General features: G+C 58.2%; 1 protein-coding gene across 1 annotated transcript; it reads left to right on the forward strand.

Moving 5' to 3' along the window:
- Window positions 1-2,134: 2,134 nt before the first annotated feature.
- Window positions 2,135-15,078, forward strand: PTGIR (prostaglandin I2 receptor). The gene is made up of 2 exons (XM_048833316.2): window positions 2,135-3,675; window positions 14,165-15,078. Exons 1-2 carry the CDS (start codon window positions 2,824-2,826, stop codon window positions 14,393-14,395), a joined length of 1,083 nt encoding a protein of 360 aa, XP_048689273.1. The 5' UTR covers window positions 2,135-2,823; the 3' UTR covers window positions 14,396-15,078.
- Window positions 15,079-18,752: the final 3,674 nt, after the last annotated feature.

Below are 18,752 nucleotides of genomic sequence, written 5' to 3' on the forward strand. Positions count from 1 at the left end.
TGCTCCTGGGCGATGTCCCCTCCCACAGAGCAGGCTATGTCTAAGACTATTCTCCCTTTGACTGTAGTTTACTAAGAGGAAACTCATTAATGTTTCTTGAAATTTTTCATTCATCCAACCAAAGTTAGTGCCTCGGTTTTCCCAGTTGGCTGGCTCTGACACTGACCTTGGCAAGCCTGCCCTAACTCTGGGCCTGTTTACACTCCCACCCTTTGGCGATGTTGATTGTGAGATCTTTGGAGTTGTCTCACTATGTGTGTGCAGCACCTGGAGAAGTAGGGCCCCAGATCTGAGAGTGTGTACGCGTGTGTGCACACACCCATGTCTGGGCAGCGCCCGGCGCGACGGGCCCCCGATCTCGGTCACTGTGTGTCTGGGCAGCGCCTGGCGTGATGGGGCTCCCGATCTCGGTCACTGTGTATCTGGGCAGCACCCAGCAGGATGGTGCCCCAATCTTAGGTGGGGGCTTTTGGTGTCACCGTAATCCACTTAATAAATAAGACTCGTATCTCTGGATCTCTCTGTGTTGCTGGATACGTCAGATGGCCCAAACAATCTGACTCTGAACATTGTCCAGAGCGCATGGAAGCTCTACCCCACAGCTGCTGCTGCTGCTGAGACTGGGAATCTGTCTCCAGACCAGGGCAGGTGTTTGCTGACTCACCCTCCTCCCCCGTGGCTGAGCGGGGAGATGCTCTCTGGGTCCCTGGGTCCCACAGAACCCCCCGCACCTGTGATTAGACTCAGCTGAGCCTGGCACAAAGAGTGCTTGGTCTGGATGTCCAGGCACCTTCCTCCCCCCACCCCCCCATCAAAGAGCGGGGTGCTGGGTGCCTGATCTGTGACTTCGCAGGGCATGATGGAAAGTTGCCCGGGGTGGGCTCTGGAGAATGGGCCCTCTAGAGGGTGCTGGCTCTGATCCAGCCCCTGGGTGGTGGGGCGAGGGCTGTGAGGAGAGAACCGGCTGGCTCCGTTGGTTGTGGGGAAAGGGTGGAGAATTGGATCTGGCGCATTTGATGTTTCCTGTAATCTGCTGATAAAAACCAGGCTCTGGAATATTGGCAGGACGCGAGCACAGAAGGGGGTCCTGGGCCAAATCCTCAGCTGGTGTAAATAGGGTTAGTCTATTCAAGGGACTGCAGAGGGGCTGGGGATCTGGCTCGTTGATTGCAACGGGGGTGCCACCCCTTTGTACCAGCTGGAGATCTGGCCCCGCAGGTTCCAAGGGAGCCGGATTGATCTACGCCAGCTGGGGCTCGGCTCGGACGTACTCCAGGGTTGAATTACTACGACCCTGACACAGAAAAGGGGGAGTCCGGAGGGCCGCAACCTCCCCCCGCCCGCAGTCGTCTGGAGTCAGAGGGGATCTGATGGTGAATGCCTTTCCCTTTCCACACTCTCCGCTCTCCATCCGCCCCTCTCCGGCGTTACCCACCTATCCTCCCTCTAGGGCGTTAGCGGGGCGTTCAAATCACTTGTCCTGCTTCTGCGTCAGGCTGCGAGAGCCACTCTGGGCTGTGGCTTCGGGCCCACGCTCCCGTCCAAGTCGCCCACGTCGTCTCCCCTCCGGCCGGCTGGTGGTGGCCCTGCGACCCTGAGGCGCCCCGCTGCGGGAACATGGCTGGGCCGCCGGAGACTGGCCTGCGGGGTGACCTCGGACAGGTCCCTGTGCCTCAGTTTCCCCATCTATCAAATGGGGACAATGATACCTCCTTTGTAAAGTGCTTTGAGGCCCAGTGAAAAGAGCCAGGGATTGTTATTAGCTATTTCTTCATCCACATACCTCCCCCACGTCTCTCCCTCCCCATATACACCCATCCATCTAGCTCTCCCCCCATACACCCCCTCTGTCTCTCTCCCACATAAACCCCCTCCACCCTGGCACACACCCCTCTCTCCCCCCATACACCCCATCTATCTGTCTTCCCCATACACCGCCTCTAGCCCCCCATACACCCCTCTCGATCCCTCTCTCCCCCCCATGCACCCCCTCCACCCCGCTCTGGGTGCCCCCTCCCTGGCTGCGCCACAGTTCGAGCCCCCTGCGCCCGGCCCAGGACGGGCGGGGGGCCAAGGGCCGCTGTCCCGGGGCTGATGTTGGCAGCTGGTCCCCGCCCCCCAGTTCAAATAAAGGAAACAAGTGGGCAGTGACAGCCCCGCCCTGGGCCGGCTCCTCCCCGCTCCGCAGCCGGGTGAGGAGCAGAAGCCGCTTCCCAGACGCTGCCGGAGAGTCGTGGGCTGATCCGAGCCAGCGGCGTCTGCAGGACGCGGATCTCCGGGGGTCCCACGCGGGCGCGTCTCATCTACAGGTGCCCTTGAGCCCGGGATAGAACCCAGGAGTCCTGGCTCCCAGTCCCCCACCCTGCTCAAACCACTAGACCCTGCTCCGTTCCCAGAGCAGGGGATAGAACCCAGGAGTCCTGGCTCCCAGTCCCCCACCCTGCTCAAACCACTAGACCCTGCTCCGTTCCCAGAGCAGGGGATAGAACCCAGGAGTCCTGGCTCCCAGTCCCCCACCCTGCTCAAACCACTAGACCCTGCTCCGTTCCCAGAGCAGGGGATAGAACCCAGGAGTCCTGGCTCCTAGCCCCCCACCCTGCTCAAACCACTAGACCCTGCTCCCTTCCCAAAGCCAGGGGTAGACCCCAGGAGTCCTGGCTCTCATTGCCCCCTGCTCTAACTACTCCATCCCACTCCCCTCCCACGCTTGGGACAGAACCCAGGAGTCCTGACTCCCAGCACCCCCCACCCGCCGCTCTCACCCATTAGACCCCACTCCCCTCCCTGAGCTAGGAACCGAACCCGGGAGTCCTGCCCCTGCCGATGCTCCTCCTGCAGAAGAGCCCGGGTCCCTTGGCGTCGCCCTCCCTGGGGCCCCTGGCCGACCTGTGTGCCAATACCACCCAGCTGCGGGAAGACGGCAGCCCGGTGCTGAGCTCCTTGATGTTCTCGGCCGGCGTGGCCGGCAACGTGGTGGCGCTGGCCATCCTGGGCGTGCACCGCAAGGAGCTGCGCTCCAAGTCCTCGGCCTTCTGCATCCTGGTGACCGGCCTGGCTGCCACCGACCTCCTGGGCACCTGCTTCCTCAGCCCTGTGGTCTTTGTCAGCTATGCCCACAACGCCTCCCTGCTGGGCCTGGCGGAGGGCGGCCGGAGCCTATGCCAGCTCTTCGCCTTTGCCATGACCTTCTTCGGCCTGGCCTCCATGCTCATCCTCTGCGCCATGGCGGTGGAGCGGTGCCTGGCCATCAGCCACCCCTACTTCTACTCCCAGCACAACGGGCGCGGCTGGGCCAAGCTGGCCCTGCCGGCCGTCTACGCCTTCAGCGCCCTCTTCTGCTGCTTGCCCTTGCTGGGCGTGGGGCGGCACAAACAATACTGCCCTGGCACCTGGTGCTTCGTGGAGATGGCATCCGGCCAGCCGGGCACCGCCGCCTTCTCGCTCACCTACGCCACCCTCATGGCCTTCCTCATCCTCGCCATCTTCCTCTGCAATGGCTCCGTCATCGTCAGCCTCTGCCAGATGTACCGCAAGCAGCGGGCCCGGCGCGGGTCTCTGGGGCCGGCCCAGCGCCGCGGCAAAAGCTGGCTCAGCCAAGGCGAGGAAGAGGTGGATCACCTGGTCCTGTTGGCCCTCATGACCATCATCTTCGTCATCTGCTCCCTGCCCCTCACGGTAAGTGCTTGCTCTGGGAGTGGTGAGAGCAGCGGTGGGGGGCTGGGAGCCAGGACTCCTGGGTTCTATCCCTGGCTCTGGGAAGGGAGTGGGGTCTAGTGGTTAGAGCAGGGTGGAAGGGGACTGTGAATCCTTGGGATCCTGGAGGGCACTGGGAAGTCCGACACCCTGGGTTGGGGAGGCTGTGTGTCATTAGGCTGAGGATGCCCCTAGGGGAGGTTGGGGAGAGCTCCTGGGCTGGGGACTGGGGAGTGGGCTTGGGGAGGCCATGAGTGGCTGCCAGCGACTCCTGGCCAGGGCAGAGGATCCTGGCTGGCTGTCCCAGTATTTGCCGAGGCACTCCCCGGGATCAGAGCAGCTGAGGCCCCTCATCGCGCCACTGCTGTTGAAGACTCGATCCCTTCCAGCCGGGCTGGCTGGGCCAGGCTCCAAGCTACTCTGGGCGCCCCAAGGGAGCCGGGCTCAGGGATTGGACACGGGGCCAAGACAAACACAGCTGGGCCCAGTTCCCAGGCTCTGTTTGCCCATGGGCCCAAGGTGCTGCTCGCCCCATCTCTTCTCTGCCCTCCTCCTGGCTTTTTCACATCACACTCCCTAGATGGAACACTACCCCCCCCCCACCCCCGGCTGACCTGGGTGGTTGGGGGGTGGGTCAGGGAGGTTCCTGCGGGGGTGGATCCATCGGGGAAGGGGGTTGTGAATCTTTTGAGGTATTCCGTAGGCTCCTGGGGTGTGTGTGTGTGTGGATCCATTGGAGGGGGGGTGGGGGGCGTTGTCAGGTTGTGTGCGTGCATGTGTGACAGGGATATCCTGTAGGCTCCTGGGCGGGAAGGGGGGTCTGGCAAGAGTGGGGTTGTCAGGAATTCGATGGGCGCCAAGAGGAGTAGGTCTGTCGGGGAGGGGTTGTCAGGGAAGTTCTAGATGCAGGGGGGAAGGGGTGTCTGTCTGTCAGGGGGTGTCAGGGAGGCTGTGGGCTCCCGGCTGCAGGGCCCCAGGGCTCTGGAGAGATGAATGAGGGGAACACCCTTGGGCTGACGGGAAAACTGAGCGGATGACCAGGGGAGTCCTCTCAAGCCCATGGCCATCCCTCCCCGCAGCGTCTCGGGGTGCTGATGAATTCTGAGGGGCTGGGAGCTGAGCCCAGACTCGGGCCCTAGAGAAAAAGCAGCAGGTGCTGTAGACAGCAGGAAACTGGGGAGGGACCCTCATGGGCTCTTCATAAAACCAGGAATCCACCACCCCAGCACTGCAATGCAGCCACTTCTGGGGCGGGGCACGGTAGCTGTCCTTCTGCACGCCCATCCATCCCTCTGTGTGTCACTACATTCATTTATCTAACTGCCTAGATATATCCTCCCCCATATACACCTCTCTGTCTGTCTGTCTCTTGCTAAGTGTATTTGTCCACCAAGGTACAAACAGAGGGGATATGATGGATGGCTGATTGATAATACTGCGGATGGATGGATGGATGCCTTGAATTAAGATTTTTTGCATGTGTCTGCAGTTGAGGAGCTGTGAGAGAAGGCAGACTCATAAATAGAGACAGCCCAGGTTGCTTGAAGCAGGGAGCGTCAGACCTATTGGAGTGTCCTCATTAGACTCCAGGGTTAACACCCAGTGAGCAAATTGATGCTAGAGATGTTCACCCCTCTTGGAGCCAGCGGCTCAGGCTGCCTGCAGACTCAGGCAGACCTCGCAGCCGCAAGTCACGCTATGGGAAGTTTTGTTTGTCACCCTGCAGGTGAAGGGTGGCTGGGCTGTGATCCTTCTAAGTGGCATGGGGCAGATGCCGTGGTTCTCTCCCATGCGAGGCCCTTAAGATGCAGCCACCTGCACTGACCACTTTGCTCCTGCTCCTTCTCTTTCCTGGGAATACAGGGTGGGGGCAGATTCCAGGCAGCTGAGACTCCCTGCTGCGTATCAGCAAAATGGCCGGAGATCAGGATTTACATCTTGGCATGAGCCTTTCTGGGGTGGTGGGGGTGATTCTGTGATCCACAGGGGGAAAGGATCGGAGATTTCAGGTGCAAAAGAGGGAGGGGGGAGTTGTTTAAAATCCAGCAGGGGGAAGGGGAAACCTGGAGTATTTTCCTGATCTGTTCTATTGAAATGTTACCGCAAACAGCTGTGGGCTTGGGGAGGAAAGTCCCATCTCCACTAAGAACCAAGCGGTTGCAAGAAGAAGTTTCCAGGGACGTCGGGATCTTGTGACACCAGCACAGCCGCCCCTGCGGGGCAGGTGTCCCAGGTGTTGGGGACCAGGCCTTTAGCTCGGGCCCCGCCGAGCTCATGCCACCTGCCAGGGTTTCCCATGTGTGGCTGGGCTTAAATTCAGCTCCACTAGCCTCTCCCACAATGCAGTGCGTCTCTCTGGGGCTAGGACCCCCAAATCCCTTGGGCCTGGGTGCAGCTGGGATCCCAGAATGCACCAGTGCAGCCCCTAGGGTGAAGGCCTGTGTGCTGGTTTGGGGGATGAGAGTCAGGGGCGGGAAAGTGTGTGTGTGTGGTGGGCAGGGTCGCTGTCCCCCTCCCAGCTCTTGAGGGGTGGAGGGTACGGGCCTGATCCCCTCCTTAACTCCACCGATTTCAGTGGCCGCTCCTGTGGGGTGCTGAGGGGGCTCATATCAGGGTCACGCTCATGGGGGAGGCTGCAGGCCACCGTTGCACACTGGATCCAGGAGTGAGTGCTCGGGCCAGTGTCCTGGCATAGGCTCTCCTTGCCCACCGGATCTAGGGCTTCGAATCCTGCTGTGCTCCTCGTTTAACAATCAGAAAAGCAAATCCTGGGGGTGATTACGGGGCCAACAAGCTGCTTATTGTTCCCTGATTGTTAAACCAACATTGGGGTGGGAAGGCGAGGAGCCTGGCTGGCAGAGAGCTGCAAGGCGTGCGGGAGCAGCGTGCGGGTTGGAACAGCAGTTCCCAGCCTCGCTGGCCTGTCGCGACCCCGTACATGGCTTTAGTGCAGAAATCACCTGGCAAAATGTTTCTCACATGTACACGCAGTGCACTGGGCAGACCACAGCTGCAGCTCCTGTGGCTCCCGTCCCATGGAGCTGGCTGGGCTCGGCTGCCCGCTCTGGGCGTTGCAATCTCTGGGGTGCCTGCGGGTGGGGTGAGCTCTGCAAATAGCCCCCCAGAGCCTTGTGACCCTTTGATGTGTTCTGAGTCACGACCCATGGGTTGAGAAATTCTGGTCTAGTACATGCAGCACAGGTCTGGGTTCTGTCCCTAGCTCTGGGAGGGGAGTGGGGTCTAGGGGTTAGAGCAGGGAGGGCCAGCAGCCAGGACTCCTGGGTTCTATCCCCAGCTCAAGGAGAGTGAGGACTAGAGGTTAGATCGGGGGGCTGGGAGTCAGGACTCCTGGGTTCTGTTCCCGGCTCTGCTGGGTGGTTTTCGGCAGGTCAGTTCCCCATGCCATGCCATGGCTCCCCCTATTTATGAAACGGAGATGGCAAGAGGAGTGGGGCCCCCGACCTTTACAAAGTGAGTGAGGGCTCTGGGCTGAGAGATGGCATGTTAGTATAAAGTACTACCCCATCCATGTTAGTTACAAAGTCCAACCCCTTCCATGTGAGTGTGTGTGATATCACTGTTGCCTCCTAGTGGAGGAAATCAGAACTGTTCATCCATGTGTCATAGCCCCGGTACTGCACCCAGCTGATGGTGATTTCCCTGTAACTCAGGTACCGGACATTTGGGCTTTAGAAGCTGGTCTGATCGGCTGCAGTGGCTCTGTAGCCAGGAAGGGCTGTGGGCTTGTTACAGGGTTTGCTGTGGTCCCGGCAGCTCATGGGATCCCACGCCGCCTTGAGCAAACGTTGCCATGGGGCGTCTCACTGAATGCGGCTCCCAACACGCTCTCCATCCTTCCAAACCCGCCCTGCTTATGGCCCGCCTGGCGCTGACAGTGCCTGTTGGCTGGCCCCACGCCATGTTTCCTTCACCTGTTTCAATATTGCCTTTCCTTCCTATCGCTTCCCCCGGCTGGCTCCTGGAGCTCTGCCAACACCAACAAGCCCACGGCGGGCCCGATCCCCAGCCTTAGCGCCTCTGGAGTCCTCTGAGCTATGTAGATTGACCCCGCTCTGGCCCAATAACTAATGGGATTGGGGCCTCTGCTCTGCCCGCCTTGGCATGTCGGGAACCCCCAACGTGCACGCACCTGCCTGTCTCTCCCATCTCTCCCAGCGTGATTCATCCTTTCCTCCTTGGGTTCACTTTTCCTCCCGGGGCTATAAATTACAGCCTCTCAACCATTCGTTTACTTGCCTTTCCAGACTGAGCCTTTAAATAGAGAGGGCGAGGACCAGAGGGCCTGAGGCTGGTCACATCTAGGCCACCAGGGCCCTCCTTCCACGCCCGCGGGGTGAGCAATGGGGGAGCTGCGCCCCTATTCTCCTTTTGCTCCCACTGGGTGCAAATGAGGGGGTCACCCGCTGACCCCCGTGCAGTGATGCCCAACTAAAATCAGCCCCTCTAGTTTCTCCGGCCAGAGAATCCGCTGAATGGCAGTCGGCAGCCAACTACACGGTTTTTAAAAACCTCCTTTCAGGTGTTTTTAACCAGACCTGAGTTTGCTAGGGGTGACTCTCCCCTGCCATCCGCACCTGGGCAAGGTGAGGGTCAAGAGCGAACCCCAGATTGGCTGGGCAGCATTTCACACTCGTTTTGCACTGGTTTGCAAGGTGCAGGGCGGAGAAGAAATACGCCCCCTGCGTGAGTGAGCGGGGGCATGCGTGTGCATGTGCGGGTGTGTTCGTGCAGCCTTGTGTGTGCGCGTGCATCTGGACGGGTGGGGGTGTACGTGTGTGCATGCATGCACGTGTGTGTTTGTGCATCCCCGTGTGTGTGCATCTGGACGGGCGGGGGTGTACGTGTGCACGTGCGTGCATCTGTGTACGAGCAACTTAATTTGATTCCCTCCTTTCTGGTTGTTGTCCTTGCTTCGCTTCCGCCCCCAGCGTGCATGTTGTATTCCCCTTGCACATTCGCGTTGGTGCAAGTGACGCTTCCTGGCCACATGCACTGGCTTCTTCTCCCGTTCTGCAGCCTCTGGGCCTGATTCTGGTCTTACTCCCCATTCTTCTGTATCACTTGAGTGTCACTGATTTCCTTGGGTTTTACCTTGGGGTGACTGAGAGCAGCGGCTGACGGAGGGAGGTTGAGATACCATTTCCTTTGCAGCCACGTTCTGCTCTGTTTCTCTTTCACCATCGATCACGTGGGGTGTCCATCTGCGCTCTCCCTGGGGCATGAATCACCCTCTTCCTTACAAAGGACATGAGCAGGCATCAAGAGACCTGAACTGCAACTCCGCTGATTTCAGCGGAGTCACTCCTGAGCTGCGCCCCCGGGAGAAGAGAATTAGGCCTGCTGGTTTCAGTGCCTTGATTTCTGATTTACACTGGTCTATATCCTCCGCCTTCAGTGGGCCGTTCTGGATTGACATGGGGCCTGTCCTGATTCCTGATTACTGCCCGTTCACACCCTGTTGTCAGAGATCCGGGTTGTGGCCCTGTCCTTAAAAGAAAGAAACAAACAAAATCACTTGGTCAAAAGTCATGAAACTTTCACAGACAGTCCAGTTAGAACCTTCCCCCCGTCCCCTCCCCCGACCCCCCGAACCAACAGCCCTTTTCTCACCACTTCTGTTCTTTCATTGTTGGATTTTCTTCTCCTTTTTCCTCAGCCAGCGCCATGAGAATCGGTCAGTTTCAGGTCTCTGGAGAGTCCATTTCTGGCCAGTTTCTGCTCTGATGGCAAAGAAAGGGATGTTTATTTACAATCCGCTGCTTCTTAAGAAGGGAATTTGGCTGGGGACGGATGGGAGCTGTCCGCCCATTGAATTTAACGAGGGGCCTGGCATTAAATTTAACAGGAATGTGTTAAGTAGGAGGAGGGAGACAATGGGATATATGTTGGGGCATCTGGAGTCCTAGAGGGACTGTGACTGGAAGATCTAGGGTCTCTTCTGGACTTAAATGCTATGAAAGTCCTGTCCAGGCGCCCATCTCCTGCGAGTCCCGCTCAGGCCATATCTGGTGGTCAAGATAGAGAGGAGCTTTTAGACAGAGTCAGTTGATCTTGGTGGCAAGACTCCACCTGATGGAGTCTCTGCCCATTGTTGCCTTCTGCTCCCTCCTCTGTCTGTCTCCCCTGTTATTCGTAGTTTGTGGTGTAAATCTGGAACCAATGGGCCAGATCCCCAGCTGGGGTAAAGCAAGGCACCCTGGTGGTGAACGCCCCCAGAAGCCTTCCTGTCTCTCTCCCCACGGGCGAGCGGGGGAAGCTGCTGCCGTGCTGGGAGCCTGTGTGGAAGGGGCCTGCAGATAAGGGTTGAGTTCTCCATTCAGTCCCTTTCCCTGGTTAGGGTTTATGGTTCCAGGGCAGTAATCTCCTTCCTCCCATGCCCCGGTCCCTCTCGCCCCTGTGATGAGGCTGTTTCCTCTCCTAGGATGTTGCCCTGAGTGATACGGATTCTTGCGTCTGCTCGCCTCTGCGAGCTGTTTAGCACTCAGTGTTCCCAGCGGGCCGGGATCTGGGACTCCCCGCCCCCCTTCCACACTCAACCCCCTCCCCCCTTTCAGTTGAGTGGCATTTTTTGAAGACTAGTCAGTTACCTCCCCAGGGAATGCCCTCCGGCCTGCCTGGGATCCAATTTGTCCGCCCCCATGCAGTTCCGTGGAGCGACTCTGGATTCACCCCAGGGTGGGCAAGGGGGTCTCCCTGCAGCCGGGTCTGCCTTCCCGGGCAGACTGACACAAACAAGAACCAGGGGCTGTACAAGGGATGGTTTTCAAAGGCGCCCTTTGAGGCACAAAGTGTCGTTAGCAAGTGCCGGGGATCGTTTCCACTCTTTTCCCCTGGCGATAGCCACCAGTCCCATAGAGACGCTGGTTACCCCTCCCCCCCTCCCCCCAGTGGCTGGGTCCTTGTTGCTGTGGGGGACCCCGCTCGATGGGAGGAGAGGGTAGAATCTTTGGGGCACCCCCTGGATGGGCCTAGGGGGGAGCGTGGTGCAGCCGGGCAGGCGCTGGGGAATCACGGCATGGCTCAGCCCCAGTTTGCATGAGTGGTCTCGGTGGAAACCGAGGGGGCTGGGCCTGGGAACGAGTCCTCGGGCCTAGCCGGAGTGCTCCCCACAGGGCAGGAAGCGCTGACGGCGCAGGGAGCTATATTCGTGGCTGAGTGGAGGGGCCCGGCAGGGGGTGATCCTACCAGGGCTGCGGGGGCACTGACAGCACAGGGGTGCAGAGGGTCCCCAGCAAGTGCCTCCCCTCCGTGCTGGGTGCTGGCTGCCCAGCGGGGGGGAGCAGCCCTGGGCGCACTCATGTGGGCTCTCGCCCAGTGCCGGGGCATGGCTGCCAGCACACCTGGGGGATGCTCCTGGCTCTGGGGAGGAGTGGGGGGATGCTTCTTTCCATCCTTCCCTCCCTCCTTCCCCCCCTGGGGCTTTAAGGGTCCAGCTTGATTAATACGCACCTGGGAGAGGCCATGAATAAAGAGGGGGGAGGGGAAAGTGCAAGGGGCAGAGGGGTAACCCCTGGGCTTAGGTTATCCCATCATTGTCTGCTAGGGGGCTGTCTGCTTGGGAGCTAGCTGGTGTCGGGGACGGGATACTGGGCTCCGTGGCCCCTGGCCTGATCCAGCAAGGGTGGAGCACAGAAGTGTGTAGCCTTGGGAGGCAGCCTCACCACTGGCCTTGTGGTGGTGGGGGGGGTTACAGCTCCCTGTGCCTCAGTTTCCCTGCCTGCGTCTCACCGGGTGCTTTGTGGACAGATGCTGCCCACATTTGTCCACTCACTGACCCTATCTGCTTGTGCTCCTGGGCGCCCTGGGGCCTCAGCCCCCCCTTCTCAGCTGATCCTGTTGCCATTAATCCTGGCTAACCCAGAGTGTTCATCACCATTATCCGCTAACAGCTGTCCAAGGCCCCCCCCCGGCCCGGGTTACACGTGAGGATCTATCCATGACCAGCGAGGGCAGCTATTGCCCAATGTGTGTGTGTGTGTGTGTGGGGGGGGGGGTTATGCAGACAGAGCCCAGATCTCCTGGCCCCCCTCCAAGTGCAGAGCCTGACATGTCCCCCCTTCACCCCACATCTGCTGGAAGGAGGATAATGTCGGGAGCTGGGCTGAGGTGTGAATGGGCCCCCTGAGGCTGGACCCTGCTCTGGGGGGGCCCCGTGGGTGAGGAGTGGGGAGCCTGCATGTACTCCAGCACCAAGAGGCTAGGATGGGCCAGAAATAGCCTCCAGTGAAGGGGTGGGGTATCACGGCCCGGCAAGGCCGCTCCACGGGGTGGAAACAGCAGCCAGGCACAAGGGTCAGGAGCGGGATAGTCGGCTCATTGGACCCGGGCTCTGATCACTGACAGACCCAAAGCAGTGGGCGGCCTCCCCTGCCCCATCTGTGACTTGGGGCCACACGACAAACGGGCCCACGTTAAACGGATTCAAAGCCTGCAGAGGGGTCGCCAAATGGAACTGTCCGTGGGACGTTTCCAGTGGGGTCCCGCAGGGATCAGTTCCTGGCCCCTCGCTGCTTAACTTGGTTATCGATGGCCTGAAATAAACCATGAAATCCTCCCTGATAAAGTTTGCAGAGGGCACCCAAATGGGGGTCACAGGCACAGAGCGATCTAGGTCACTGGGCGCAGGCTGACAATACGGGTTTTAACCTGGATAAATGTGACTGTATCGATCTGGGAACAGAGAATGTCAGCCGCACTTATGGAGGGGATGGGGAGAAGCAGCGACTCTTAAAAACATTTAGGGGTCATGGTGGAGAATCAGCAGCACGGGAACTCCCAGTGTGGCGCCGGGACCGAAAGAGTTAATGTGATCCTGGGGTGTATGAACAGGGGAGTAGCGGGTAGGAGCAGAGAGGTGATTTTCCCTCCATGTTTGGCCCTGGCGTGACCACTGCTGGGATCCTGTGTCCAGTTCTGGGGCCCAGAATTCAAGGAGGACATTGATAAATTGGAGAGGGATCAGAGAAGAGCCACGAGAATGATCAGAGGGTTAGAAAACCTGCCTCGTAGTGAGAGATGCAAGGAGCTTGATGTATTTAGTTTAACAAGGAGAAAGTGAAGTGGGGACTTCATCCCAGGCTATCCGTACTGACATAGGGAACAAATATTGAATAACGGGCTCTTCAGTCTAGCAGAGGAAGGTCAAACACGATCCGATGGCTGATAGTTGAAGAGGGACAAATTCAGACCAGAAATACGGGGTCAGTTTTTAACGGTGAGAGTCATTAACCCTGGGAACAGGGTTGTGGTGGATTCCCTGGCACTGACAAGGATTAAATCAAGGTGGGCTGGGTGTCGAAGAGATCTGCTCTAGGGATTATTGTGCAGCCATTCCCTGGTCTGTGTCATACAGGGGGTCGTTCTAGATGATCACAATGGACCCTTCTGGCCTTGAAATCTGTGAATCCCTCCTTCAGATTGATCAGTGAGCTGGCTTGGGTCTCTGGGGGGTTTGAAGTCAGGGCCAGATAAGGCCACGCCCAGGGCCCCAGCTCCTGGATTCTCCTGATCCCAGGGCCAATAAAAATATTTAAACAGGTGTTTCCAGACCGTGGGGTTGGCGAGAAAGGCTCTGCAATGTGACACAGGTGTAAACGGTGCAGCGACGCTGCTGGGGTTTGCAGAGAGCCTGAGCTGATTGCTCCGAGGGGGAGCTGCCCTGTGCACCCCGGTGCTAATTCCCAGCCCCAGTGCTCTGTGTGGGGAAGGAGGAGAGGAGCGCACTGGGCCCAGCCCCCTCTCCCTGCAAGGAGAGACACCCCAGCCGCTGGGGTGAGCACTGGGAGGAGACGGGAGCCCCTGCCTCTGCCAGGAGGAGGAGGAGCCAGAGCAAGGGGGCGGAGCCTTGGGGTAGGGGGTAAATCCAGTCTTGTTTGAGCCTGGGGCTTTCAGCAGATGCTCTGCTGCTTGAGATAAAGGAACAGCTCCCCCAGCAAGCAGCTGTAGCAGACTCTGTTCCTCGGGCAGACCAGTCACTGGAGGGTAATATGGCCCCAGTTTTTTTGGAGAGGGGTTGTAACCCCCCCGCCCCCGCCCCATCACATGCAGCTAGAGAGCAGAGAGCCTAAGCACACAGGCACCCACGGGGGGCAGCAGCTGGGGACACTCCTGACAGTGCCCCCTGGTGGCTCTGGGAAAAGTGGGGGCTACTGGTTAGAGATGGGGGGCGGGGAGCCAGGATTCCTGGGTTCTATCCCCAGCTCCAGGGAGGGGAGTGAGGTCTACTGGTTAGAGCTGAGGGGCTGGGAGCCAGGACTCCTGGGTTTTATCCCCAGCTCCAGAGGGCTTAAAAGGTCCCAGAGCTGAATACCCCCCCGCAGGGCCCCGAAAGGCCCCTGGCCCCTCCTGCTTTGCATCCCCTCCTCAGCTCCATCCCACCTTGTAGCCTCTTCTAACATCATCCTCCCCACACCCCCACAGGCAGTGGCTGTAACCTCCCCTCTCCCCCCAGATCCGTGCCTACATCGGCGGCCTGGCCCCAGATGGCTACGAGAAGGGCGACATGGTAGCCTTTCGCTTCAGCGCCCTCAACCCCATCCTGGACCCCTGGATCTTCATCCTGTTCCGTAAGGCCGTCTTCCGGAGCCTGCGCACGCTGCTTTGCTGGCCCTGGGCCGGGCGCCGGAGCCCGGAGTCCTGCAGGCTGGACAGCATCCCCTTCCAGGCCAACTTCTCCTGCTGAGACGTGGGCCCCGGGCACCATGCGGGCACCGCCAGGCCCTGCACCGTGGGCACCGAGCACCAGCCACGGGCCCTGCCGTGGGCACCATGGACACCTCCAGGAGCCCTGCCACGGGCCCTGCTGTGGGCACCATGACATCGCCGGGCAAGGGGGCCCAGTGGGCACCTGGGACTCTCCGTCCCCAACCCCACCCACCTGCTACAGAGGATGAAGAGGAGACCCAGGGCACCCGGCTGGGTGGGGCCGTGACTGGAGGAGCGGTGGCAGTGCGAGACAGGACAGAGCATGAGCTAAGGGGGCCAAGCGGGGGAGACGCCCCTCCCGGTGTGGGGCAGAGGGACCTGGGGGGAGGGGCGTGGATGCCCCCCAGGTAGGGTATAAAGGACGTTTCATACCCCCCCAGAGGCCAGAAGATGGAAGCTGGTGCTGGAGGCCAAGCACCCTGGTGGGGGGGATACCAGGTCATGGGGAAAAGGGGGGATTTTGATCCCGACTCTGATTCCCCCCCATACCCTGGGCATGATCGAAATGGGGGGTGGAGAGGGGCACAGGGATTACATGGCTGGGTGTGGCTGGGCTATATGCACCCCCCCTTGTGGGAATGGCACAGTCTGGCCTCTGGCTCGTTAATGGCACTCGCAATTAAATGCCTCCATCCTCCTTATTAAAGATAATTTAACAGAGGCGCTTCCCAGTCAATTTGTATTAGAGTGTGTGGGAGTGGGGAGCGTTGGCAGAGCTGTGGGGGAGCCCAGGGCTGGGATAACGTGGGGGGGCTGGGGTTGGGATTAAGGGGCGTCGGCAGAGCTGTGTGGGGGAGGAGCCCAGGGCTGGGATAACATAGGGGGGCTGTGGGTTGGGATTGAGGGCGGTCGGCAGAGCTCTGTGTGGGGGGGAGCCCAGGGCTGGGATAACATGGGGGGGCTGTGGGTTGGGATTGAGGAGCATCATCAGAGCTACATGCCTGGATGCCATGGGGTGGCCTGGGGGTTGTTTGTGCCCCCAATTGCCTCAGTTTCCCTGCCCCATTCCTCCCCTTCCTCTGCCTCCTGTGCCCATTCTGCCCTCTGGCTGGTGCCCCAACGCCCCGGCTTGTCCCTGTCCTGTCTGGCTCTGCTCCCCACTGAGATCCGGGTGCCGGAGCTGATGCCAGAGCCCACTGAGCCCAATGTAAATAGTTTCTTTGCTGAATTAATCCCCCTCTAGCCTCCCCCACGCAGCTGCCGGCTAATCCCCCCCGTCTAAATATTTGCAGCGCTGTCCCACGGCGGGCAGAGTCCCAAAACCTATTGGCCCATGGCCCCCTCCCACTCCCAGTGGTGGAGGCAGCCCCCCTTCCCCCCCACAGGGCTGGTGGATCTGCAACAGGGGGGCTGATCCTTGGGCTGGGGGTCTGGCTTAGCGAGTGTGGTCACTGGGAGCTGCCCCGTAGCACCTGTGGCCTTTGGGGGTTGGGGGGGGGGCAGAGAACGCAGAGCCCATCAGCTGCCCCCTCTTCCCTGGGAGGTGGGCTCAGGCTGGTGCAAAGATCTGCCACGCCCATGCACGGCCCGCCTCGCCCTTTCCTGGGCTGCTCAGCCCCACACAGCAGCTGTTTCCCGCCCCCTGCCACCACCCCCGGCCTGTGGCTTGTCTCGTCTCACTGAGATCTCAAGCCACTTGTTCAGGGGTGGGATGGAGGGGGCTGTGCTTTGATCTGTGGTTGAACAAGTGCCATGCAAATGTGAGGTCACTGGACGGAGGAAATCACTGCCTAGGAATTTGGGTGGGTCGCAGCATCACTCAGCATGGACAGAACCCAGCTTCTGCCCTGCTTCCCCCCCGGCCAGGAGGCAAAGGGGAATCTCCATTAGCAGAAAGCTGTAGAGGGGTCTGTGACACACAGGAGCACTTCTGATTGTATCCAGGAGAGGGCAGAAGCACACATGCAACCACCCCCAATATACTGTAGTAATCAATAAAGGAAATAATAACACATGGCCAATTAACACCTTCCCTCCCCACCTCCCACTTGCTCTGCCTCAGTTACCATGCAGCGCCCGGTGCAACGGGGCCCTGATCTCGGTCACTGTGTGTCTGGGCAGCACTGATCTCAGTCTAAGTGTCTCTGGGCAGTGCCCGGCGTGACGGGGCCCCGATCTCAGCCGATTTGTGGTTCTGCAGAGCCTGGCACAAATCAGGGCCTTTAGTTGTGACTGTAATAAATAAATGAAATTAATTAAAGGCACGGTGTCAGATGCTTCAAATATCCAGTCTATAAAGAACTTTTATGAGGACTTTGGTATTTCGGCATGTGTTGTATTTGGAAAAATGAATGAAAACTATAAATAATAAGAATAAAAACGTCTCTAAAGCCTGGGACAGCCGGAGTGCATGTCCCAAGGCTGGAAGGTCTCATTGCATCCCTGACACTGAAGTAGCTACACCCAACTGACTTTCCCCCCACACTCGTAGCGTTAAAAACCCTCACTCTTGGTGGTAGAACTTCCTGCTGCTTCGGGACGGTCCCGTGGCGGAGTCGAGGGTCAGAGCGCTGCAGGCCAGAAGTGACCCCCTGATCGTTGGGTGCGTCCCCGGGCATGAAACGCCACCCAAATATCAAACCCAAGGACTTTAGCTAGAGCAAAACCTTTCAGTTCTCAGAACTGCAAAAGACGTTTGGCTCCTAAGTGCCATAGAAAGCAGTTGCCTCTGAATACCTCCGCAGATCGGGGCCACAGACAGAGACCGGGCGAGGCCGAGGTGCGGGGTGGACGCTGGGCTTTGTGAGCAGGTGAAGTCTGGTTAAAAGGAGACCTGGACCCGTGATAACGTGAGATTAATCGCCGCTCCCACTAGACTCCTCTTGGAGAGCTGCAGAAAAGAGGCAGGCCTGGGGGGGGGGCGGGCACTACATTCACCCCCTCACCCCAGTGCATGGGGGCACCAAGGGAAATTATGCAGCTGAGATGCCTTTAATAATTGGATATGATGCCAATAGACCCGTATTAATGCCTGGGGTTCCTTATCTCCCCCTGCCGGTTGGGCTGTGAACAGGTTTCCAGTTTAATGGAGTTAGATCTAGTTGCCAAGTGCCATGTATAGGAGAGTGCGTGCACAGAAATCAGGTGGGATCCTTTTTAACTTGTTTATGAGTCCTCTGGGGGCGCTCACTGGCTTGCAGAAGCCGCCAGAAGCTAGCGAGAGCGGCCATGTGTGTGTGGATGGCTGTGGGTGTGTCCAGCAGGTTGTTAGATTATTCCGTAGACATTCTGGCTCATTTCTCCCCCCAGCAAAACACCTGCAGATTTGGGTCGGTTGAAAGATTTCATTCTTTCTTTCTTTCTTGCAAAGTTGCATTGTTTGGCTGAATTGCTCTCGTCGAAAAAAACTCTTGAACCAAAACGAATAACATTCCAAAAAAAAAAATCAAAATGTTTTGAGGTCTTTTGAGCATTTAGCTTTAAAAAAAAATTTTTTTTTTTTTGCTTCTAAATGACTTTTTGGTTCCAAATGGCCGTTAGTTTTAGTTAGAAAATGTAACAAAAAATGTTTTTAAAAAATGCTCAAAATCTAACAGTGCCAGTTCATTTGACCCCAAAGCTGACCACCGGTAAAGTTTGAGGATGACACAAAAATCGAGGACGTGGTAAACAGTGAAGAGGACGAGTCACTGATACAGAGTGATCTGGATCGCTAGCAAAGCTGGGTGCAAGCAAACAACCTGTGTTTAATATCTCTAAATGTAGACATCTAGGAACAACAAACACAGGCTGTACTTAGTGGATGGGGGACTATCTCCTGAGAAGCAGCGAGTCTGAAAAACATCAGGGGGTCCTGGTGGATAATCAGCTGAACAGGAGCTCCCAGTGTGATGCTGGGGCCGAAAGAGCCTACGTGATCCTGGGCTGTATAAACAGGGGAATCTGGAGGAGGAATGGAGAGGTTATTTTACCTCTGTGTTTGTCGCTGGAGATACCGCTGCTGGGATCCTGTGTCCAGTTCTGGTGCCCACAATTCAGGAAGGATTTTGATCAATAGGAGAGAGGTCAGAGAAGAGCCACAAAGAGTCAAGTCAGGGGTGACTGGTTCCCCGTCTAGCCGTACCGACGTAGGGAACAAATATTTAGTAGTGGGCTCTTCAGCCTAGCAGAGGAAGGTCTAACATGATCCGATGGCTGGAAGTGGAAGCCAGACAAATTCAGACCAGAAATAAGGTGTCAATATTTAATGATGAGAGTAATTAACTGTTGGAACAATTGACTAAGGGTCATGGTGGATTCTCCAGCATAGACAGTTTTTAAGTCCCGGTTGGCTGTGTTTCATAGAATCATAGAAGATCAGGGTTGGAAGAGACCTCAGGAGGTATCTAGTCCAA

Source organism: Caretta caretta, chromosome 23, assembly GCF_965140235.1.
Source record: "Caretta caretta isolate rCarCar2 chromosome 23, rCarCar1.hap1, whole genome shotgun sequence".
In the NCBI taxonomy this organism is placed as follows: domain Eukaryota; kingdom Metazoa; phylum Chordata; order Testudines; family Cheloniidae; genus Caretta; species Caretta caretta.